The 25889-nt window shown below is 47.8% G+C and overlaps 1 protein-coding gene across 1 annotated transcript in view; it reads left to right on the top strand.

Moving 5' to 3' along the window:
• The window catches only part of LOC129710407 (formin-like protein 1), a 265388-nt gene that overhangs the window by 132433 nt on the left and 107066 nt on the right, over positions 1-25889 (top strand). Inside the window, exons 3-7 of the mRNA XM_055657387.1 lie at positions 9459-9539; positions 10939-11012; positions 13019-13102; positions 24669-24722; positions 25148-25291. Of these exons, the coding sequence (XP_055513362.1) occupies positions 9459-9539; positions 10939-11012; positions 13019-13102; positions 24669-24722; positions 25148-25291 (437 nt within the window). The remainder of the gene's footprint in view (positions 1-9458; positions 9540-10938; positions 11013-13018; positions 13103-24668; positions 24723-25147; positions 25292-25889) is intronic.

The following is a 25889-nucleotide window of genomic DNA, read 5'->3' as shown; positions in this document are numbered from 1 at the left end:
GTGCCGACCAGCATTCACACCATACATACACCAACACTACCCTGCACACATTTAGGGACAATTAACAATTTTAACCAAAGCCAATTAACCTCATACAAATGATTTGGAATGTGGGAGGAAAGCGGAGTACCCGGAGAAACCCACGCAGGTCATGGGGAGAATGTACAAACTCGTACAGACAGCACCCGTAGTCAGGATCAAACCAGGGTCTCTGACGCTGTAAGGCAGCACTGTACCACTATTGGAGATCAGTAGTGGAGGTGAGTGAGGGGATTCACAGTAGGTCGGTTCAGTGAGGCATTAGTAACTTGCAGGCCTGTATGAATCACTGTGAAGAGAGGTGCCAGTGGAGAGAAGATACAATATGTTGCCATGTCATGGCATTTAGGGTCTGATCACCCCTACTGGGGCACAGGCACTGACATTCACCACTGTAATTTAGGCCCTGAGGATGAAGAGGTGGATAATTCAAAATCATGTCAATGTTAGTTTATTTAAGGTAGTGAAATATATTAATTGCCCTGCACATATGACTGTAATTGTGAATGAGTAATTAACTAAAGATTGGAGGGTTTGCCCCACCTAAACTAGTCCCACCTGCTCACATTTGGCCCATATCCCTCTAAACCTTTCCTATCCATGTACCTATACGATTGTCGCTTACATGCTGTACTGCTTCAACCACCTCCTCTGGCAGCTCGTTCCACACACACATGTGAAAATATTGTCCCTCCAGCTTCCTATTAAACCTTTCCCCCTCTCACCCCAAACTTATGTTCTCTGGTCCTTGATTCGTTTTGCCTGGGTGAAAGACTCTATGCATTCACCCTGTCTATTCCATGGGGCCGAGCTCAGTCAGAGGCCACAGGTTTTGACCCAGTTCACTTCTGAGTGCATTGCTTGTGGAATTCACCTGAGGAATTCGGTACGTGTAGTACTGTTCTTGCCCTAAAAATATGCTTGCTGATTTTGTTATTTTTCTCACCTTCATCTCCAAGTTTCACGATCTGTAAGGAAGTGTAATATTCTCCTAAGATAGACACAAAATGCTGGAGTAACTCAGCGGGACAGGCAGCTTCTCTGGAGAGAAGGAATGGGTGATGTTTTGGGTCGAGACCTGTCTTCAGACTGGCTCGCCTGCTTTGGGCCTTCCAGTTGAGTGGGGATATTTCCAGAACATTCTACTGAATTGTGCCAACACAGATTTAACCATCAAAGTGTGGGCGAGGGCTGAGGGGGAATTGCCGCTTTTGCCAAGAGCTGGCACGGACTAGATGGGCCAAATGGCCTTCTTTTTTGCGGTCAACATTCTGATATTGTTGCCCTGTGTGTAAACAAATCCAGGCAGGTGCAAGGGTCATCTAAAGAACCCACACTCACTAATGTTACTGGCATCAACAGCCTTTGCCTTGCAGTGCCTGGATTGGAGTCAGACTGCCTGTACAGAGTTGGCAGGCTTCTGTAAAGCACAACACCATTCTCAAATATTTGGATTGAAGAAATTGCTTAAAACAGTCCTCTTCTGCATAAATATGTAAGCTAAATCTGGTGTTTGAATTGTTTCTGGTTATCTAGCTATAACTGGTGCTTGGGGGCCATATCTCAGGGGGAAGGGAGGAAGGGAAACTCAATGTGTGGACATGTCTGTAAATCAAACCTGTTGTTCAGCCAGATATCTGGCCTGCCCAGAGGCATAGGAATAATATTTATGCGCACACCAAGATAAGAAAGCTGATGAAGGGCTTTCCTTAGTTTGTATTAACTGGAATTTGGTAAATGTTAGTGTGTTAAACTAACTGAGAGTGTCAACTGTTGCACTGGCGTAGCATGTGACAGGCTGGTGGACATCTCAACAGCCACCTCTGTGAGGGTCACTGACACTTTCACACTCCCCGTTAAACACTGCCACAAGCATCTGACATTCACCCCATTATGCTGGAACTTACAGTGAGGCGGTTCCCAAGAAAGTGTTTCCTCTTTAAAGGGGAATGTGAGAGGGAATTATAAATGTAGAAGTGAACTCGGGAAGATTTATTCCCACTAAAGAGCAAGTGAAGGTTAAAATTGTCTGAGACATAACTGTTTGTAGAAACATAGAAGGCAGATGCTGGTTTATACCAAAGATAGGCACAAAGTGCTGGAGTAACTCAGCGGGTCAAGCAACATCACTGGAGTAAAGGATTGGTTGTAGCGGGGGACTCCAGGAGTCCAGCCAAGAATGAAGCGAAAACGAGTTGTAACAACGAAATGGCATTTATTACTGTCAGTGTGCTGCTTCCAACTCCAACCCCATGACCGGGCATGACCCGACCTTAAATACCCCGGGTCAGACCTCTTGACCCAACGCCTCCCACTCCGAGACGCTCAACTCCTCCCTCCTGAGCTGTGGGTTCGCTACCCGTGGCTAGCCACCAGGTGCCGCCACATGACCCCCCCCCTCCCACCAGAACCAGAGGCACTGAAACGAATGGGACGTCAAACAAGGCGGCCTGACCGCGTAAACACGTCCGCCCGAACAGAGTCCTTGACCTGCCCGGAAGAATATACAGGAACCCGTGACGGCAGGCGGCCGCGACAAGGAGGCTGGGCCACCTGAACCGGCTCGCTCAAGTCCAAATGGGCTGGCTTAAGGTGCGCCACGGACACAGTCTCTTGCCGGTCCCCATGTCCAGTACAAATGTTGCTGTCCCGTGCCACCTTCATAGGGCCGTTGCAAGGGCGACAGGTACCACCACAGGGTGACGTTTCACAGAGTGTTGGAGTAACTCAGCGGGTCAAGCAGTGACGTTTCGGCTTGGGACCCTTTTTCAGACTGGACCTTTTTCCTCCTTTTTCCTCCTTTTACTCCAGAGATGCTGCCCGACTCACTGAGTTACTCCAACACTTTGTGTCTAACTACTGATAACTTTGTATGAGGTGTCAAGGAACAGGGAAGTAATCGAGGTGAAAGAACAGATCAGTCGCGATCGATTTGACAAGCAAACCAGACGTGAGGGTCTGTGTGAGGACAGGGTACTGCGTGTAGCAGGGTTTCCACCTGAATCATTGACAACTCCATTACCCGCACAGATACTGCTCAACCTGCTTAGTTCATAAGCTCATCAATTCATAGGTTTTCGGAGCAGAATTAGGCCATTCGGCCCATCATGTCTCCTCTGTCATTCAATCATGGCTGATCTATCTTTCTCCTTCACCCCCATTCTCCTGCCTTCTCCCCATAACCCCTGACACCAGTACTTATCAAGAATCTGTCCATCTCCACCTTTGATTGGATATAAGCAGAGTTCCTTACTGTTTGTTACTGAGAGGCTGCAATGGTGAACACTTGGTTCCGTCTCTGTTCCTTGACTCAGATGGAAGGAGGGTGGCAGCAGTAGTGATCTATGTGAACACATTGGCATACAAAATCATGAGAGGAATAGACCCAATTACACGTACAGTGTCTCTGACCCAGAGTTGGGGAATTGAGGACCAGAGGACATAGGTTTAAGATGAGAGGGGTACGATTGAACAGGAACCAGAGGGGTAACTTTTTCACACAAAGGGTGGTGGGTGTATGGAACGAGCTGCCCGGGAAGGTAGTTGAGGCAGGGACAATCACAACGTTTAAGAAACATTTAGACAGGTACATGGATAGACAGGTTTCGAGGGACATGGGCCAAATGCAGGTAGGTGGGATTATTGCATGTTGGTCAGTGTGGGCAAGTTGGGCCAAAGGGCCTGTTTCCATGCTTTATGACTTTGACCATTTTCTTGATCGCTGAGCTAGGTCAACGATCTGCCATCATCTCTGAAGCTCATGTTCACAGTTGTTTAACTGGGCTAGAAACTGTCAGAAGAGGCAAGTTGAAGCCCTGTTATGTGATAGGATTCCAACAGCATTGCCTTCCCTCCCTCCAGCAGCCTTGTAATGGTGGAACAGCTATGGGATTGTTTTTTTGGCTCCACTGGCTGGTGAGAGCGCAAAGATCCATGAGGATGTTGCCAGGACCCGTGGGCCTGAGATAAGATTTAATTGGAACCTGAGGGACAACCTTTTCACTCGGAGGGTGATGGGTATACCATGCCAGGAAGTAGCTGAGGCAGGTACTATAAAACATTTTAAATACATTTGTACAGACACATGGATAGGAGAGGAATATGGGCTAAATGAGGGGAAACAAGACCGGTATAGGCATCTTGGATGGCATGGACGAGTAGGGCTGAAGGGCTTGTTTCTATGCTCTTTGACTCTTTGACAATAACTCCACATTCTTCAACCTGTCCATTCACATGGCCACCTTTTGTCACATCATGGCTCATCTACATTTTAACCCCTCAACATGCCCTGGTTCTTTAAAATCATGACATTTTTATTTAACCCACAATATCGACATCAAGATTGCTGGGGTCACAGACAGTTGGGAGGCTGTCAAAATATAATGTGGGCTATAGATCAGCTACAGTAATGGGCAGATGGAGATTAATCCGAGCACGTGTGAGATGTTGCACTTCGGGTTGCACGTTGAATGTAAGGAGAAAGTATACCATATAACCATATAACAATTACAGCACAGAAACAGGCCATCTCGGCCCTACAAGTCCGTGCCGAACACTTATTTTCCCCTAGTCCCATCTACCTGTACTCAGACCATAACGCTCCATTCCTTTCCCGTCCATATACCTATCCAATTTATTTTTAAATGATGAAATCGAACCTGCCCCCACTAATTCCACTGGAAGCTCATTCCACACCGCTACCACTCTCTGAGTAAAGAAGTTCCCCCTCATGTTACCCTTAAACTTCTGTCCCTTAATTCTCAAGTCATGTCCTCTTGTTTGAATCTTCACTACTCTCAATGGGAAAAGCTTATCCACGTCAACTCTGTCTATCCCTCTCATCATTTTAAAAACCTCTATCAAGTCCCCCCTTAACCTTCTGCGCTCTAAAGAACAAAGACCTAACTTGGTCAACCTTTCTCTGTAACTTAGTTGCGTGCTTACATATACAGTTAATGGCATGACGCTTCACACGACCCGATGTACAGAGCGATCTTGGGGTCCGTCCATCCTTCCCTAAAAGTGGCAGCTTGAGTAGATAGAGAGGTAAAGAAGGTATATGTTATGCTTGTTTATATAGGTTGGAGCCTTGAGTATAAGAGTCAGGAAGTCATGACGTAGCTTTAGAGGACGCAATTGGAGACTTGCATGCAGTTCTGGTTGCCCTGTTACAGGAACCATGTGGAGGCTTGGGAAGAGGAGGTTCACCGGAATGATGCCCGGATTAGAGGGTATTGGATATAGGGAGAGAACGTTCGGACTTGGATTGTTTTCTGGGGAATGCCATGGTCATGGAAAGACCTGATAGGCATATGAGAGGCATAGATGGGGTAGTCATGCAGAACCCTTTTCCCAATCAAATACCAGGGAGCCTAGCTTTAAGGTGAGAGGGACAAAGTTTAATGGAGATGCCTAGATTTACCCCATTTGCTTCTAAACCTTTCTTATGCATGTACCTGTGCCAATGTTTTTTTTTATATGTAGTGAATAGTACCTGCCTCAACTACCTCCTCTGTATCTTGTTCCATATGTCTGAAAAAGTTGCCCCTCGGGTTCCTATGAAATCTTTCCTTTAATCACTTTAAACCTATGCCGTCTAGGGTAAAAGGCTGTACATCTCCCCTTTCCCTGATGATCATACACCTCTATAAGATTATCCCTCAGCCTCTTAAACTTCACCTATTACCAGACAGGTTTTGTCCTACGTCTCCTCTCTTCCTGTTTTCTTTCCCCCTCCACAATCAGTCTGAAGAAGGGTCCTGACCCAAAATGTCACCTATCCATGTTCCCCAGAGATGCTACTGGCCCATTCAGTTACTCCAACACTCTGTGTCTTTTTTTTCCCTCCACTGCAAGCTTTGGTGCTCCAAATTGACAAACATCAGCCCCATTCTTCCACATCTGACCTGCTGACTTTGTATTGCATTCAATGTTTGCTGGTGTTGACCCTAGTACTGATGAGTTGGTCAATGTGATGGTTGCTTTGGTCAAAGTCACCAGAGCTGTTCAATACTAAACCTAACCACCACCACCACCACCACCTTCCATCGCTGGACGTGTGCTGAAGGACTGCGCAGACCAGCTGGCTGGAGTCTGTACGAGGATTTTCAACCAGTCTCTGGCCCAGTCCACTGTCCCACCCTGTCTGAAGTCCTCCACCATAGTCCCCTTGCCCAAAAAAACCCACATCTCCAGCCTCAACGACTACCAGCCAGTCGCACGCACACCAGTGGTGATGAAGTGTTTTGAAAAACTGGTCCGGGGTCACATCACATCACTCCTGCCCCGAAGCTTTGACCCCCACCAGTTTGCGTATAGAGCGAACAGATCCACAGAGGACGCTGTAGCCACAGCTCTCCAGGCTGCACTGTCCCACCTGGAGCAGCGGGGGAGCTACGTGCGGATGCTCTTTGTGGACTACAGCTCTGCTTTTAACACCATCCTTCCCCACAAACTTGTGGACACACTGGGGGACCTGGGACTTCCACACTCCACCTGCATGTGGATAAATAGCTTCCTGTCGGGTCGCAGCCAGAGAGTCAAAGTGGGCCATCAAACATCCGCGGCCCTCAGCCTCAGTACCGACTCTCCACAGGGCTGCGTACTGAGCCCCCTGCTCTACACCATCTACACATATCACTGCACCCCCGCCCACCACAGCAACACCATTGTCAAATTTGCGGATGACACCACGGTGGTGGGGCTCATCTCTGGGATGAGTACGCCAACAGGGATGAGGTGGAACAGCTGACAGTGTGGTGTGGAGAGAATAACCTGCTCCTCAGCACCTCAAAGACCAAGGAGCTCATAATAGACTACAGGAAGAAGAAAACGGACATTACACCATAAATCATCAGAGGGGACTGTGTGGAGAGGGTGGCGGATTTCCGCTTCCTGGGAATCCACATTGAGGAGGACCTGACATGGAGTGTGAACACCTCTACGCTGCTGAAAAAGGTCCAGCAGAGACTGCACTTCCTGAGGGTGCTCAGGAAGAACAACATCATCCAGAGACTGCTGCTGTCCTTTTATCGGTGCTCCATAGAGAGCATACTAACATACTGTGTATGCGTGTGGTACACCAGCTGCACTGCGGCTAAGAGGAAAGCGCTCCACAGGGCTATTGACAACGCCCAGAGGATTGTCGGCTGCCCTCTCCTCACCTTGGAGGACCTACACAGTTCCCACTGTCTCAAGAAATCCCAGAACATTATAAAGGACATTTCCCACCCCGGACACTCCCTGTTTGAACTGTTGCCGTCAGGCAGACGGTACAGATCAATGAGGACAAGGACAAACAGACTCAACAGTTTTTATCCCACTACACTTAATATAGCCACCAAATGAGCGCAGGTGCGCTACATACCAAAGGGATTGTGCTATCGACAGAAGAATGTATGGTTGTGTGTTTATGCTTGTTTTTTTCATGTTATTTATTTTAGTTGTTTATTTCAGATATTTCTCTTTCACGTATCGTTAGCTTTTAGATAATAGAAACATAGAAACATAGAAATTAGGTGCAGGAGTAGGCCATTCGGCCCTTCGAGCCTGCACCGCCATTCAATATGATCATGGCTGATCATCCAACTCAGTATCCCGTACCTGCCTTCTCTCCATACCCCCTGATCCCCTTAGCCACAAGGGCCACATCTAACTCCCTCTTAAATATAGCCAATGAACTGGCCTCAACTACCCTCTGTGGCAGAGAGTTCCAGAGATTCACCACTCTCTGCGTGAAAAAAGTTCTTCTCATCTCGGTTTTAAAGGATTTCTCCTTTATCCTTAAGCTGTGACCCCTTGTCCTGGACTTCCCCAACATCGGGAACAATCTTCCTGCATCTAGCCTGTCCAATAATGTGTGAGTGGTGCACTGACTGGTTGGCATTCTTAATTTTGTTGTATGTTTACATGTTATAATGATAATAAAGAACCTATTCTATTCTATAAGCAATCTGAGTGAGTTTCCCCAATGTGTGATCTGGACCTCCTAGGAGCCTGTTTGAACATACACTTTCTGCAATGTGTTTTGAAGTAACTGGGCTGTCTATCTGTGAGTCCATCTGTCTATCTGACTGGAGCTCATTCAGGAGAACCGTGAACTTTCACATCTGATCACAAAGCCGATGGCTTCTGCTTCGATCAGGAAAATTGCTCAGTTCTGAATGGGTGGCCAGAATGGTCTACATGTGATGAAATGTTATCATTTGAGAGAAACCGTCCTCCAGGTAAGGATGTGCGCATTAGGAATGTAGACTGTCCCTGTGTTTGCCAGCTGTTGCAGGGACAGGTAGCAGGGTGTGCGTGCGTGTACAGGGCTGTGACGGTTGGTTACAGGCTGACATCCCACGTACTCAGGGCAGCCGAGAGCAGGCTATCGGATCCCAGCTGGAAGGCACAGTGATAGTGAGATGATAATCCCCCACCAAGTAATTCAAGCCTCGACAACAGCTTGCTTCCCTGCAACGCTATAAGAACTGATTATGAACAATCAATCCAGGTTAATTAAAGTTAGTAGAGATGTCTGATAGACTTTCACCATATCAGTTGTGGATAAAGAGGGAAGGAAATTAGTGGTGTAATTGAGACTGCCTGGAGGCCAGGGTCAGATCGGACATTGCTGGCAGATGTAGATTCCTGTTTTAGTACAGAGCACGTGAGGAAATCAACATTGTACTTGGTCTCTGCTTTCACCAAAGCTTCAATTGAAAAACCCTTTCTCACCACTTCCCTCCGCTGATTCCTGCTGTTCACTGCTTTTCCCACCCCACTTCTCTTTTTGAGCTTTCTCTCCCATTATAACCTGACCAAAAATGTTGTCTATCTATTCTCTCCACAGATGCTGCCTGAACCGCTGAGTTACTCCAGCACCTTGTGTTTTGCTCAAGATCCCAGCAGCTGCAGTACCTTATCTATTCATGTTGTCTGTTCCACTGCTAAATCTCCTCAAAGTAGACCTACTTTGGAAAGGTTGTCCTCCTCTCTCCGACAGGTGTTCTCAATTGCTCCCCTTCTGATTCCTGCTGGTCTCCTGCTCTTTGCCTCCTCGATCGCATTTCTAGCTTTTTCCCCATTGCGACAGGGGTCCCGATGTGAAACTTGATCTCTCCGTGTCCTCCACAGATGCTGCCTGACCTGCTGAGTTACTCTTGATTTATTTTTAATTACTCTAAGCCTTACTTTATACGTCAAATCCTTTGGAAATAAAAGCCAACTGTCTTCCGTGGTCTTCCGTGTTGCTTGCAAAAGCTGCATGTTAACCCCCAAAAGGACACAAAGTGCTGGAGTACCTCAGTAGGTCAGGCAGCGTCTGTGGAAGAGATGGGATTTACAAACCTTGCTCAGCCCACAATCCTGAGGAACTACCCGCTGCAGATTCCATGGGCTGAACGCTCTGCTTATTGTTGTTCTTCGCTTTGCAGGAACGGTTCCAGGCAAAGAACCCTCCGCACGCTTACATCCTGAAACTCCGAGGTTTCCTGGACCAGGGCGGCGTCAGAAAGGTAAGATGCTGAGAGCCAGGGTGAGTCAAAGTCATGGAGTGATGCAGTGTGGAAACAGACCCTTCATAGTCACAGAGTCATAGAGTGATACAGTGTGGAAACAGGCCCTTCGGCCCAACTTTGCCCACACTGGCCAACATGTCCCAGCTACACTAGTCCCACCTGCCTGCGTTGGCCTATATCCCTCCAAACCTGCTCTATCCATGTTCCTGCCTAACTGTTTATTAAACTTTGCAATAGTCCCTGCCTCAACTACCTCCTCTGGCAGCTAGTTCCATACACCCGCCAACTTTTGTGTGAAAATGTTACCCCTCAGATTCCTATTAAACCTTCCCCCATTCACCTTGTACTTATGTCCTTTGGTTCTTGATTTCCCTACTATGGGCATGAGACTGCATCACCCTGATCTGTTTATCTCTGATTTTATACACCTCTATAGATCACCCCTTATCCTCCTGCGCTCCAAGGAGTAGTTCTAGACTGTTCAATCTCTCCCTGTAGCTCAGGTCTTTGAGTCCTGGCAATGCCCATGTAAATCTTCTCTGTACCCTTTCCAGCTTGACAACATCTTTCCTATTACACGGTGCCCAAAACTGAACACAATACACTAAATGTGGCCTCACCAACGTTGTATATGCAACTGCAACATGACCCCGAGTGGGGACATGGTGTAGCATGCAGCACCCATAGCCTAAAGCACCTACAGTATAGTCATTAGCACCCACTCTCCACACACCCACACCCACACGCCACACACCCACACTGCACACACCCACACTCCCCAACACCCACACTCCACACACCCACTCCACACATCCACACACCCACACACCCACACTGCACACACCCACACTGCACACACCCACACTGCACACACCCACACCCACACACCACACACCCACACCCACACACCCACACACCACACACACCACACACCCACACACCCTCACATACCCACACACACCGCATACCCACACACCCACACACCACACTCCCCAACACCCACACTCCCCCACACACACACACACACACACCACATACTCACTCCACACACCCCACTCTCCACACACCCACACTGCACACCCACCCACTCTCCACACACCCCCACTCCACAGCACCCACACACCCACACTCCCCAACACCCACACACCCACACTCCACACACCCCCACACACACCACCACACCCCCCACATACCCTCACTCCACACACCCACACTGCACACACCCACACTGCACACACCCCACACACCACACACCACACACCCACACTCCACACACCACACATCCAGTGCAGACACGAGTACAGTGGGTTTCAAGGGGGCTGGTCCTGGTGCACCAGTGGGGGTCTCTCTGCTCCAATGCTGCCACTGACTTGCTCTCCCCTGCTCTGTGCTGCAGTTCAAGAGGCGAGTGCAGGAGTCAACACAGGTGCTGCGGGAGCTGGAAATCTCACTGAGGACCAATCACATTGGGTGAGTAACGCTCGCGGCCTGTCTATCGGCAGTGTTCATGTAGCAGAAGCATTAACGTTGCAAAGTGGCCCAGCCCAGGCCTGTGTTTGTCAGTGCCCCTGGCTCACAAGGGACTTCACTCCAGGCACCAGCTCACAAGTCTGAACGGCACTCAGCATCGTCTATCACAGCTGGTTTCAGGATGGCATTCATCACAACCTTTTGCTCGGAAAATCCAATCCATATTAAATGATCTTTCATTCTCAGTTCCGCCAACATCTGGGAGGCCGGGAGGATGTACAGAAACTAGACATACAGTCCTACAGCATAGAAACAGGCCCGTGGGCCCAACTTGCCCATGCTGACCAGCATGCTCCATCTCCACCAGTCCCACCTGTCTGTGTTTGGCCCATATCCTTCTAAACCTTTCCTATCCATGTACCTGTCCATACGTTCGCAATGTCATGGAGCAGAATTAGGCTCATCAAGTCTACTCCGTCCAAAGGTCTTTTAAATGCTGCCATAGTCCTTGCCTCAATTACTTCCTCTGACAGCTTATTCCATACACCCACCATACTCTGTGAAAAAGTTGCTCCTCCGTTCCTATTTATTCAATTTCAACTCACACCTCAAACCTATATTCTCTGGCTCTTGATTCCCCTTCTCTGCATAAAAGACTGCACATTTACCTAACTATTACCCTCTTGATTTTGTACACCTCTATAAGATTGCTGCTCATCCTCCTGCACTGCAAGGAATAAAGTTCTCTTAATGGCAGGGTAAAAGTTCCTCGACACCCTGTCAATATTCCAGTTGCAATCCCTCCATCAACCAGCACTGGCAGAAACACACCAGTTATTTCATTTGTAGTTTATGGATATGTGTCCAGACAAAGGTTCCTAACATCAGCTTCGTCCATTCAGCGGTGGTTGATGGAGGGGTGACATATAAAGCCTTTGAGCCAATCTTCATTTGATTCAAATCTTCATCCGTCCAAATGAAATGGTTGACATCCTCTGGAAAGATGCCCAGCAACCAACCGATAACTAGGGGCATTGGATGTGGTCCTTGTGCTTCGAGAACCTCCTACTGTCCTGTAGCCGGCTAGTAGACTCTAGTTCCCCACAAGTTGATCTATGATGACCCAGGTTCAATTCTGACTCACGTGCTGAGTGTTTGGAGTTGACATGTTCTTCATCGGAGCATTTGGGTCTCTTCTGGGTGCTCTGGTTTCCCACATCCCAAAGACATTAAGTGCCTGTAAATTGTCACTTTAATTTACTTTAGTTTAATTTAGAGATACAGCGCGGAAATAGGCCAGTCGGCACACCGAGTCTGCGCCAAGCAGTGATCCCCGCACACTAACATTATCCTAAATTGACTAGAGGCAATTTACAATTTTATCAAAGCCAATTAGCCTACATACCAGTACGTCTTTGGAGTGAGATGAAACCAGAGACCCTGGTGAAAAGCCACATAGATCACGGGGAGAACGTATTAACTCCGTACAGTCAGCACCCGCAGTCAGGATAGAACCTGGTCTCTGGGGCTGTAAGGCAGCAACTCTACCACTGTGCCACCATGCTGTCACTCATGTGTGAGTGGTGATTGGGGGCAATTATTGGGGGCAGGTAGAATAAAATAGGACTAGGATATGTTCAGTGTAAATGGGTGGCTAATGGCTGGCATGGACTGAGTGGACCAAAGAACCAGTGTTGTGCTGACTCTTTGATCCGCATTCCTGAACCACTGTGGTGCTTTGCCACTTTGGCTGGAAGTATTTTTCTGTATGTCAGAGGCATTAGGTTTGTGAAGACTGATTGCAGCTGTCTTTGGGTGGGAGTGTCTGGCACGTGAACCATAGCAAGCTGGTTTTTTGTCATTGATTCATTTATTATTTCAAACCTGCAGGTGTCTAAGTTGGAGATTCCCCTCGCTCCGCCTATGTTACTCTGGGAATATTCTTGTTTGGGCAACTCCACTGTATTGGATTTGACTAACTGCTGTTTTGTTTTCCTTTCTTGTAGCTGGGTGCAGGAGTTTTTAAATGAGGAGAACAAGGGTCTGGATGTGTTGGTGGAGTACTTGTCCTTTGCACAATGCGCTGTCACGTAAGTACGCTGAGGGTCTTATATCATTTATGGACTACAGTCCAGAACTCAGCTCAGTTGCAACATTTTCAAAACGTACCTTCTGTCGTGTAAAACCTGCTCACTCTGGGGTTTTTCTGGATCAAATATAAGGCACATACAGTCTGACAGTGGTTGAAACTGTTCAAAGCGTTGGAGGTTAAGAATAAAACCATGACTTAGACATGTTTCTCAGCCTGGTAGTCCCTGAATTGTGCAGCCAAGGCTGACACGGTGAGCGAAGGAGGGAAGACTATCAGATGAACTTTTGACGAGTGGAGCAATCAGAGGAAGTAACTGGGGTGGGGTCATGGGAAGAGCTGAGGGACATTGGGCAAGACTTACAGATGTTTGCAAGAATCAGCGCTGATCCCATGAGTGGCAGCAAGTGAGATTGACAGCAGCTGAGAGTCTGTTTCCATAAAAACCTTACAGTGAAAAGTTATTGTTTTAATGCAAAGAAGGTGACATTTATTTACACCAGGAAAGGTAAATCTGAGTAATGCTGTATCTGGGAGGGCAGTGGATACTCAGTGGTTGAGTAACAGGACTGTGCTTCATTATGGACAGTAGAAGTATCAGGACGCTGGGATCAGGCAGGACCTCGGATATGAGCTGCAGGGGCAGCCTTGATGTGACTGAGTGGTGGAGCAGGTTCAGAACATAACGTGGAGTTGTTTTGCAGAAAAGTGTGGTGTGTTAAACCAAGCAACCTCTCTATATTCGTAATGCAGTAGTTTGCATTGCAAGTATCCCTGTGGTTTTAATTATCCTCACTCTATACATCACGCAGTGTCTCTGAGCCAGCCGATTCAGTGTGATCATTGGCCTACCCTGGGCGCTCGGTTGGGGAACAGACAGTGTGAGCTGTGGGCTGGTGTCACTGAGCTGTGTGTGACAAGAGGCAAGGTGTAACAGCTGGCTGCAGCATGGCCAAACACTGACCACTTCCATCTGGTCAGATACAAAAAATCAACAAGGTTGGGAAGAGCGGCGGGGTGGCGCAGCAGTAGAGTTGCTGCCTTACAGTACCTGAGACCAGGGTTTGATCCTGACTACGGGTGCTTGCTGTACAGAGTTTGTACGTTCTCCCTGTGACCTGCGGGGGGTTTCTCCAGGATCTCCGGTTTCCTCCCACTCTCCAAAGACATACAGGTTTGTAGATTAATTGTAGGTTAATTGGCTTGGTATAACTGTAAATTGTCCCTAGTGTGTGTAGGATAGTGCTAGTGTGTGGGGATCTCTGGTCGGCACAAACTCGGTGGACTATAGGCCCTGTTTCCGCGCTGTATCTCTAAGCTAAACTAAATCCTCAGCAGGTCAGGCCGCAGCTGGCTGAGAGAGGCACACAGAATACGTCAGATGAAAGATGTTTCATCACAATCTTTACAGTAAACTTTTTCATTTTGTTTGAATGTTATTGCCATCACAAGGGCCAATGCCTGAGTTAAACACCAAGTGCTGGAGGAACTCAGTAGCTCAGGCAACATCTGAGGAGGGAAACATTTAGGCAACATTTCAGATCGGGAGACTCCAGACCCTGAGTCTGAAGACGGATTCTAAGTCAAAACTTAGATACATTTCAGAAACAGGCCCTTCAGACCACCGAGTCCACGCCAACCAGTGATCCCCGCACACTAGCACTATCCTACAAACAAGTTACAATTTTACCGAGCCAATTAACCTACAAACCTGTACGTCTTTGGAATAACATAGTCAGGATCGAGCCCGGGTCGTTGGTGCTGTGAGGCAGCAACTCTACCACTGCATCACCGTGCCACAACCATCCCTGTCCATTCCCTCCCCAGATGTTTCGCTGACCCGCTGAGTTTCCCCAGCATTTTATAGTTTTCTCAAGATTCCATCATTGGCAGTTTCTCGCATCTGCATTTTAAATGCCAGAGCTCAGATTTAAGAACAGGATTCAAAACATCAGGCTCTACAGTAATCTAATCTTACTTTGCACCGCTCCCAATATGTAAAAGTGAATAACAGATACCTATCAGTATCCACAATAACAAGTGGCCTTTGCCATTCAGGAGTAACATGTTTTGTCTGCTTCACAGAAAAAACACACGTTTACACTACGGATAACACGGTTCTGTTTTAAATGCAATCTCTCTGGTCTGGAGGCAGACTTCTTTCTAACAAGTGCAGCAAAGTCCATGTAACCAAAGGCACCTGTGAATGTGATGGCCATTTGTCAGGCATCTGGGGCAGCTGCCAGCATCAGCACCAGGGGACAGACCTGCCTCAGGACCCATCGGGTAACCTGGGCAACTGCCATGACTATCTCCGCCAGCATTCCTTTCCCTTTGTGGATGCGGCCGTCGCTGGATGTAACTGGATGGGAGAAAGTCATGTTCATGTCATAGGAGCAGAATTAGGCCATTCAGCCCATCAAATCTACTCTACCATTCAATCATGGCTGATTAATCTTTCCCTCTCAACCCCATCTCCTGCCTTCTCCCCATAATCCCGACACCCGTACTAGTTTAAAGATACAGCGTGGAAACAAGACCTACGGCCCATCGAGCCCACACTGACCAGCGATCCTCCACACACACTAGGGAGAATTTTATATTTTACTAGACCAAGTGCAGACCTGTTCGGTCTGATCCCCCAATGGAAGATTCCACCACTCATGCATAGCCCCCAACACAATATTGCATCACTCACATTTAGCCCCCAACTGCGTAGGCGCGGCTCATTTCTCCTCAATCCCCAGCACTCCCTCCTCCTCCTCCTCTTCTTCCCTCTCTAGAAAGGGTGGGGTGGTAGAGAGGAAGAGGGGTTGAGAGGGAGGGGGACAGGGAGGGAAGGGGTTAGAGTGGGATGGGGAGTGGGAGGGGGGTAGAGAGGGACAGGGAGGGGGGAGCGGGAAGGGGGTTGAGAGGGAGGGGGACAGGGAGGGAACAGGGAGGGGGAGCGGGAGGGGGGTAGAGAGGGACAGGGAGGGGGGAGAGGGAAGGGGAGGGGATAGAGAGGGAGAAGGAGGGGAGGGGAGTAGAGTGGGAGGGTAGAGGGAGGGGGAGGGGAGTAGAGAGGGAGAGGGGTAAAGAGGGTGGGAGTGATGGTGGATAGAGAGGGGGCATCTTCCTCCCCCAACCCTCCCCATCTCCCTCCTCCTGATTTCTCCCCCCGGCCCTGGCTGTAGACTCCAGCCTTCAACTCGGCCATCGCCTGGGCTCCAGTCCAGACCCCGAATTCATCTCCGGGCTCGTCCCTGACCCCAGACCCAGGCTTGTCCTTGGTTCCAGTGGCGGCTTCTTTCTCAACCCCGGTCAAGGCCCCATCCCAAGCCCCCGGGCTCGGCCCTCACTCCCGCTCCAGCTCCAGGCTCGGCTACAGCCAGGGCCCGCGGCACCACCCTCCCCACCAGGTACGGGCATCGGGCATCGGGCGCCAGCAGCCGCCGCCACTCCTCGTTCACCGCGAAGTGCCCCTCCCTCCTGGAGTGTCCCGTCCTGCGTTGTGAGTGCATTGTCACTTTTTTCCCGAAATGGATGGCAATTTGGGGCTGTTTTTAAAAGTTAATAGATTAATAATTTTGGAAGTATAGGTGGGAATGCAACGGGAAGATGTTTATCGCCACGACGGGAAAAATATGAGTAGGATATGTGAAAATGGGAAGGCTGTGGCCTAGCGTTTGGAAGAAGATAGGAAAAGCAGATTGACACATCGTGGGCAGCACAAGCCGGACGAAGACTTTGTTATATAGAGATACCAGCGATCCCCGCTGATATCTCTATATAACTAAACTGAAGATCTTGGAGAAAAAACCCACGCAGGTCACAAGGAGAACGTACAAACTCCATATCGGGAACCGTAGTCAGCAGTAGCTCTACCACTGCGCCACTGTACTGCTTCTAATCAAGAATCTGTCAATCTCTGCCCAATATACCCAATGACTTATCACATCTGACCAAAGCAATTCCTCCTCATCTGCTTTCTAAAGGTACGTCCTTTTATTCTGGTGTAAACATCCTCTCCACGTCCACTCTATCCTTTTTGATTCCAGCGAGTAAAGAACCAGTGCCATCAAACGTTCATCTTACGTTAGCCCAATCACCGCTGGAATCATTCTGGTAAACCTCCTCTGAACCCTCTCCATTTGCAGCACATCCCTCCACAGATATGGGGCTCAAAACTGTTTTTCTAACTTCAGCTGGACCACCAGCCCCCACACTCTCTGTGCCTCTGTCCGTTACTGGGAAGGAAGTTTGACGATGGTGGCAATTGTTTCTGCGATCAGACTGACAATGGCATCAAGCCCGGACATAACTCTGACTGGGCCATTGTCATGTTGCCTGTGTGGGCCTGAGACTGCTTGCACATATTCAGAATACTTATATAGACAGTCACACCTAGGCTGCTATGTATTAACAATCCACTGTACCTTAAGGATATCAGATGAATTCATAAGCTATGTCCTTCAGATTGTCCACAGGTAGCGTTCACTCAGACACATGGCGGACTCTAGCATGGGACATCTGGGCAGAGAGATGCACAAGGCAGAACCTGGGCCGTCCAGCTGGTCAGGTTAAACGCGGATTTAAATGCAAGCTTCTCTCCACAATGAGTTGCTGTGACGAACCGTATGACTTGTGGCCCATTATGATGCGAAGACGCTAGTGTCCTTTGTGTGGGGAGATCCACACACTCTGTATTGCTGCTGTATTTATGCCCAGGGTCTATGCCAATGGCTGATGGCCAAGGTTAACCCAATACAATCCACTCTAGGGTCGGGTCCTTTGAAAACGTACCTCAATCCTAGGCATCCTGATCGGTACGGACATTGTGGGCCAAAAAGGGCCTATTTCTGTGCTGTACTCTGTCATGTTCTTAGCTCACCTTTGATATTATAAGTTCATAAGTTCTAGGAGCAGAGGTAGGCCTTTCAGTTCATCAAGTCTCCTCTGGCATTCACTCATGACTGATCTATCTTTCCCTCTCAACGCCATTCTCCTGCCTTCTCCCCGTAACCCCTGACACCTGTACCAATCAGTACGAATCAACTTCCCTTGGTGTTTAACAAAGGCTAGGTATGCTGGATTTAATGCGTCCCATAACCAGCCTCCACGCACATCATGATGATGGATGTCAAGGCCACTGGACGGTAGTCATTAAGGCGTGATGTCTTGCTTTGAACAATGAGGACGTTTTGATTTGTGTCCATTCAATGTATTTTTATTATTGACTGTATGTATTGGCCTGTCAAAAAGAGCTTATGCAACATCATTAATATCAGAGAACTTCACATTCATCTAGATACTTAAAAAATGGCCTGACGTTTGTCAAAGCTCAGTAATTGTTGACCTTTCAATATTCACTTCAGTGAGTGCCTTACACATGCAAACCAGCAGTTAGCTATGAACTGAATAATTCATCTGCTAACAAATATAATGAGAAGCAAAGTAATGAGGGTATGAACACACTGCTTGATGCCGTGAGCTCCCATCAATCTTCACTGCATTTAAACAAACTCGCCACCTTCACCACAAACCATAAAAGAAATTAAAAGCTGGTCCTGGCATGCATTGTGTATAATAACTCAAGCTAGCAATGAGTTTGAAGGCATTAATTCAATCATGCATAAACCACTTAGACTTCAATGCTGGTTTTGTCTAATTTATGCGTGCTATATATAATAAGCAGCAGCAGCAGCTGAACCAAATACATGAAATAGCTTCAGGAGTAGACTGTTCAGCATTCATAAAGCTTCTCCATAATCCCAAAAGATTTTGACTGAGCTAATCTTTGATCCCCCAACTCCATGTTCCTGCCTTTTCTCCAAAATTATGATTCTCGGTAGTCTAAAAAATGACTATCTCCACCCTGAATGTTGTGAATGAACTTCCACAGTCTCCCTGGGCTAGAAGTCTCCACAGATACACAATCCTCGGAGAGAAGTAATTCACCATCATCTCAGCCTCTTTCCCCTGAGCCTTGGGATTATCCTCTCAGCAGTTTCACCATCAAACCACTCAGATTCCCAGAGCGTTCAATAAGACCATCTCTCATTCTTCTAACTCCAGCATACGTCATATCATACAGTGTGGATTTAGGGCCTTCAGCCCAACTTGCCCACACCGACCAACATGTCCCATCTACTGTTGACCCATAAGCCTGTCCAATAAATGTACCGAACAAAATGCTGGACAGGCAGCATCTCTGGTCCCTGAGTTACTCCAGCATTTTTTGTCTATCTTTGGTGTAAACCAGCATTTGCAGTTCCTTCCTACACTTTCCATGTACCTGTCTAATTGCTTCTTAAACTTGCGATAGTCCCCGCCTCAACTACCTCTTCCGGCAGCTCGTTCCATACACCCACCACCCCTCAGATTCCTATAAGATTTTCCCCCCTTCATCTTAAATCTGGTTCTTGATTCCCCTACCCTGGACACGACGTACAGGCACAATCTATTTCACTCAGACAGCACCCCTTCATCCCAGGGATCAATCCAGTCACCTGTGTCCCTCACTGAATAGGTAGCTCACAGATCTATTCTGCCTTGCAGGGTTGTTAAAAGACTGATCTTTTTATTTCTGTGTTCAGTTCCTTGAGCAACAAAGATGCCACATTCAATATGCCTTCCTGATAGCTTCTCTTCTGCAATGCGTAGACATGGTGGACAGACTCTTGTATTGTTAGATGCACAGTGCAGTAGCAGTCTCCATGAGCAGTGTTTCACCCTTTCTCTCTTTCCTTATAGAGTAGGGCATTGCTAAGGCAGTTACACTTCTGACAGCTCAAAGTTACAAGGTTTTGATGTTTCAGATGATTGAGAGGGAGACAAAGGTAGTGGAGGAGTTGCGTTACTGGTCAGGGAGTCTGTGAGACGGCACTCAGAGAGGACATACTAGAGGGTTTGTTGGTTGAGGCGAAAAAAGAAAGGTACAAGCACTCGAATGGAATTGTATTATAAGCCCCAGAATAGCAGGTGGGGGATACCAGGTTATTGAGAGAGGCAAAAGAGGAGATTGACAACAGTGTTTGCATCTCTCTAGCCACAGGCCCGGAAGACTGGGGAGTAGCTAATGTTGTTCCTTTATTTAAGAAGGGAAATAGAGAGAATGCAGGGAATTATAGGCCGGTGAGCCTCACGTCAATGGTCGGGAACCTATTGGAGAAGATTCTTCGGGATAGAATTCGCTTCCGTTTGTGTTAATTATGGACAGTTAGAAAATAGAATACAGGAACTGGCCCTTCGGCCCACAATGCTCTTGCTGGACATGATGCTATGCTAAACTAAACTTATCTTCATGCACATGATCCATATCCCTCTATTCTATTCTCTGCACTTTCATGGGTCTATCTAAAAGCCTTTAAAACATCACTATAGTATCTGCCTTCACAACCACCCCGGGCAATGCGTTCAGGGATCCTGTGTAAAGAATTTGCCCCTCACATCTCCATTAAACTTTCCCCCTCCCACCTTACAGCTATGCCCTCTGGCGTTGGACATTTACACCCTGGGAAAAAGGCTCTGGTTGTCTACCCTATTTATGCCTCACATCATTTTATATACTTCTATATCAACAATCCAACCTCTCCCTGTAGCTGAACGCCTCTCATCCAGGCAGCATTCTGGTAAACCTCCACTGCCTCCTCTCCAAACTTTCCACTAATGGGGCGACCAGAACTGCATGTAATACTCCAATCATGCTGTAACCAATGTCCTGTAGAGCTCATCATGACTTGCTGATTGTTACACTCAATGTCCCTGGCAATGACGGCAAGCATACCATATGCCACTCTATCTATTTCTGTTGCTACATTTAGTCAGCACGGCTTCGTGCACGACAGTTTATGTCTTACTAACTTGATCGAGTTTGAAAAGGTGGCGAAGGTGATCGATGAGGGTGGGTGATGGATGTTATCTACAAGGATTTAGTGAGACACCTATTGAATAATGACACCCATGGAACACTGATCCAGAAGAATCAGAAACACAGGGTTAACAGTGGCTTTGTTGTATGGATCCAGTACTGGCTTAGTGGTAGAATACAGATGATTGTGGTGGAAGGACAAAGGACAGGCTGAAGGTCTGTGATCAGTTACAGAAATGGGCAGAGAAGCGGCAGATGGAGTTTAATCCGAGCAAGTGTGAGGTGTCGTTGCACTTTGGGAGGTCAAATGTAAGGGGAAAACACAACATTTAATGGCATAGCCCTAAACAGCTTTGATGTACAGAAGGATCTTGGAGTCCGAGACCAGAGAGAGCGAGAACACAAGTAGAGTGTAAAAGGAGGCATATTGTATGCTTGCTTTCATAGGTCAGGACATTGAGTATAAGTTCCCCTCTTCCATTATAGATGAGGCTCTCACTAGGGTCTCCTTGATATCCCGCAGCTCTGCTCTTGCTCCCCCTTCCCCCACTCGTAACAAGGACAGAGTCTCCCTTGTCCTCACCTTCCACCCCATCAGCCGTCGCATACAGCATATAGTCCTCCAACACTTTCGCCACCTCCAATGGGATCCCACTACTGGCCACATCTTCCCACCTCCACCCTTTTATGCTTTCCACAGAGACCATTCCCTCCACAACTCCCTGGTCAACTCGTCCCTTTCCACCCAAACCACCCTCTCCCCAGGTACTTTTCCCTGCAACCACAGTAGATTCAACACCTGTCCCTATACCTCCCCCCTCGATCCCGTCCAAGGACCCGACAGTCTTTTCAGGTGAGGCAGAGGTTCACATGCACCTCCTCCATCCTCATCTACTGTATCCGCTGTTCCAGGTGTCAACTTCTGTACATCAGCAAGACTAAACGCAGGCTCGGCGATCGCTTCACTTAACACCTTCGCTCAGTCCGCCTTAACCTACCTGATCTCACGGTTGCTCAGCACTTTAACTCCCCTTCTCATTCCCAATCTGACCTTTCTGTCCTGGGCCTCCTCCATTGTCAGAGTGAGGCCTAGTGCAAATTGGAGGAACAGCACCTCATATTTTGCTTGGGCAGCTTCCACCTCAGCAGTATGAACATTGACTTCTCTAACTTCAAATAGCCCTTGCTTTCCCTCCCTCTCCATCCCCTCCCCTTCCCAGTTCTCCCACCAGTCTTACTGTCTCCGACTTCATTCTATCTCTGTCCCGCCCACTCCTGTGACATCTGAAGAACGGTCTCGACCTGAAACGCTGCCCATTCCTTCTCCCCAGAGATGTTGCCTGTCCTGCTGAGTTGCTCCCGCATTTTGTGTCTACCATTGAGTATAAGAAACAGGGACTCGTGATGCAGCTTTATAGGACTTTGGTTAGGCCACATTTGAAGTACTGTGTGCAGTTCTGGCCGTCCCATTACTGGAAGGATGTGGAAGTTGTAGAAGGGTGTATAGGATTATCACAATGATACCTGGATCAGTGGGTATTAGTTACAGGGAGAGGTTCGATGGACTTTAATTGGTTTCTCTAGAATATAGGAGGTTGCAGCGAGACCTGATAGAAGTCTATAAAATTATGAGTGGCATAAAGAAGATAAACAGTCTGAATCTTTTTAGTCTTAGTTTTACAGATACAGCGCGGAAACAGGCCCTTCAGCCCACCGGGTCCGTGCTGACCAGCGATCCCTGCATATCAATAGTACCCTACACACACCAAGGACACTTTTTACATTTACCAAGCCAATTTACCTACATACATGTATGTCTTTGGAGTGTGGGAGGAAACCAAAGATCTCGGAGAAAACCCACGGGGAGAACGTACAAACTCTGTACAGACAGCAGCCATAGTCAGGATTGAACCTGGGTCTCCGGCGCTGCAAGCATTCTAAGGCAGCAACTCTACCGCTGCGCCACCGTGCCGCCCGGGAAGGAGATACCAAATACAGTACATGAATGAATAGCTTTAAGGTGAGAGGGGTAGGTGATGCGCAGGGCAAGTTTTTTTAAACAGAGGTTAGTGAGTGCCTGGAACGTACTGCTGAAGGTGGTGGTTGAGGCAGATATGACATGGCATTTAAGAGACTTTTGGATCAGCATATGGATAAGCAGCAACAGAGGAAGGGGGATTATGTTCAGGCAGACAAGAGTTGGTCTTGGCATTACATTTGCCACAGATATTGTAGGCTGAAGGGTCTGTTGAACTCATCTACCTGCACGTGATCCACATCCCTCTATTCTCTGCACTTTCATGTGCCTATCTAAAAGCCACTTAAAAGCCACTATGGTATCTGCCTTCACCACCACTCCTGGCAGTATGTTCTCGGCCCACACCACAATTTGTGTAAAGAATTTGCCCCGCACATCTTCTTTAAAATTTCCACCTCTCACCTTATAACTATAGAGTCATAGAGTGATACAGTGTGGCAACAGGTGCACATCGGCCAACAATGTCCCAGCTACACTCGTCCCACTTGCCTGCTCTTGGTCCATATCCCTCCAAACTTGTCCTATCCATGTACCTGTATAACTGCCTCTTAAATGATGGGATAATCCCAGCCTTAACTACCTCCTCTGGCAGCTTGTTCCATAGACCCACCACCCTTTGTGTGAAAATATTACCCCTTAGATTCCAATTAAATCTATTCCCCTTCACCTTGAACCTTCCTCTGATCCTTAATTTCCCAACTCTGGACAAGAGACTGTGCATCTGCCCGATCTATTCCTCTCATGATTTTATACACCTCTATAAGATCACCCCTCATCCTCCTGCACTCCAGCCTACTCAGCCTCTCCCAGTAGCTCACATCCTCTAGTCCTGGCAACATCCTCGTAAATCTTCTCTGAACTCTTTCAAGCTTGACAATATCTTTCCTATAACATGGTGCCCAGAACTGAACACAATATTCTAAATGCGGTCTCACCAACGTCATACAACTGCAATATGACCTCCCAACTTCTATACTCAATACTCTGACTGATGAAGGCCAATGTGCCAAAAGCTTTTTTGATCACCTTATCTACCTGCGACTCGACCTTCAAGGAACCATGCACCGTCACTCCTCGATCCCTCTGCTCTACAACACTACCCAGAGGCCTACCATTTACTGTGTTGGTCCTGCCCTTGTTAGATGTCCCAAAATGCAACACCTCACACTTCTCTGTATTAAATTTCATCCACCATTCCTCCCTGGGAAAAAGGTTCTGCTTGTCTACCCTATCTATGCTTCTCATAGTTTTATATACTTCAATCAAGTCTCCCCTCAGCCTCTAACATTCGAGAAAAAACAATCCAACCTCTCCGTGTAGCTGAACCCCTCTAATCCAGGAAGCCATCTGGTAAACCACCGCAGCACCTTCTCCAAAGCTTTCCTGTAACGGGGCGACCAGAACTGCATGAAAAACTCCAAATGCAGTGCAACCAATGTCCTATAGAGCTGCATCCTGACTTTCTGACATATTCAATGCCCCTCGCAATTAAGGTGGATGAAGACCATATACCTCCTCTAAGGACATCCAATATCCATGGGGGCCAAGAGATAGCTGACATTTCCACTTGTGTCCCAGCATCTGGTGTGATAGCAAATCGTGTCTCCAAACAATGTCACTCTGCTTGGCGAACCATGTGCTCACGTTTCAATACCCGAATCCCGTCTTGTTTTTCAGATCTTTTAAAGAAACTGCATGGAATTTTGTGAGGAGTTTGAGTTATGTGGAAAGGTATTGTCAGTTGTTCATTCATTCTGCCAGTGGTGGTGCTTGGTGCTGGCTCCACTCTCAAAGCACTAACTCTCAATGTGCAGTCATTGGCAGAAGGCTTCTGCACTAACACTTTAAAACTTTCATAATGCTTTAAGAAATGCTTTATTTCACTCGATTTGCAAAGTAGACTAAAATTGCGGTTTACTTTCCTTGCAATGGGGATAATCAGATGGTGTTTTACTGCAGTTACTGTTACAAACTCTCAATGCATTTTCAAACCAAGTCTGTTGCTTTATGGCTTGCTCAGCTTATGATGGGGGCGGTCCTGAAAGGGTTACGCTTTGTCCACTTCATGTTTTGTGTAGCCTCAGACATTTAGTTCACCAGTACAATACGGGCGATCGCCGTTTATGTCGGATATCTTTCTTCTTCCTGTTTTCCAGGCATGACATGGAGAGTACGGATAATGGAGGAATTGCTTCTGAAAAGAGCAAGCCCTTGGATAGGTCGGTCGAAGACCTTAGTCGAAGCAACTCGTCCCCAACCCATGGGCCTTCCAGAGCCAGTGGTCGTCACCTCACTGTCAGGTGAGAGGGGGGGAAGGATGTCGTGTTGGAGAGCACTAATTATCAGTCTTGCTCCATTTGACACGTTCCTTGCCAAGATATTAGCTTTCTAGACCCTCGCTCTTAGTTGGATAAAATGTCTGTTATCACCAGGGTTATTCTGCATTGTTTGTTCTGAACGTCAGGCTGCCACCTTTGGAATCATGTCATAGCTGTCGACATCGTATACTGTTCAAGAGTGTTTTATTGTCATACTAGACCAAGTGCAGACCCGTTGGTTCTGCTCCCCCAACGCCAGATTCCACCACTCACCCATTCCCCCAATGCAAAATTTCACCACTCACGTATAGCCCCCAACTGCGCAGGCGCGGCTCATTTCTCCTCATCCCCCAGCACTCTCTCCTCCTCCTCTTCACCCTCCCTCTTCAATCCCTAGAGAAGGGGGGAAGGTAGGGAGGGAGGAATAGTAGAGAGAGAGGGTGGTAGAGAGGGAGGGGGTTAGAGAGGGAGGGAGGTAGGGACAGAGGGGAGTGGGGGAGGGGTAGAGAGGAGAGGGGAGGGGGGAGAGGGAGAGGGGAGGGGTAGGAGGGAGGGGGGGTAAGGGAGTATAGAAGGGGGG

Source organism: Leucoraja erinacea, chromosome 27 (assembly GCF_028641065.1).
Source record: "Leucoraja erinacea ecotype New England chromosome 27, Leri_hhj_1, whole genome shotgun sequence".
NCBI classification, from domain to species: Eukaryota; Metazoa; Chordata; class Chondrichthyes; order Rajiformes; family Rajidae; genus Leucoraja; species Leucoraja erinaceus.
This window is presented reverse-complemented; position numbering and strand designations above follow the sequence as displayed.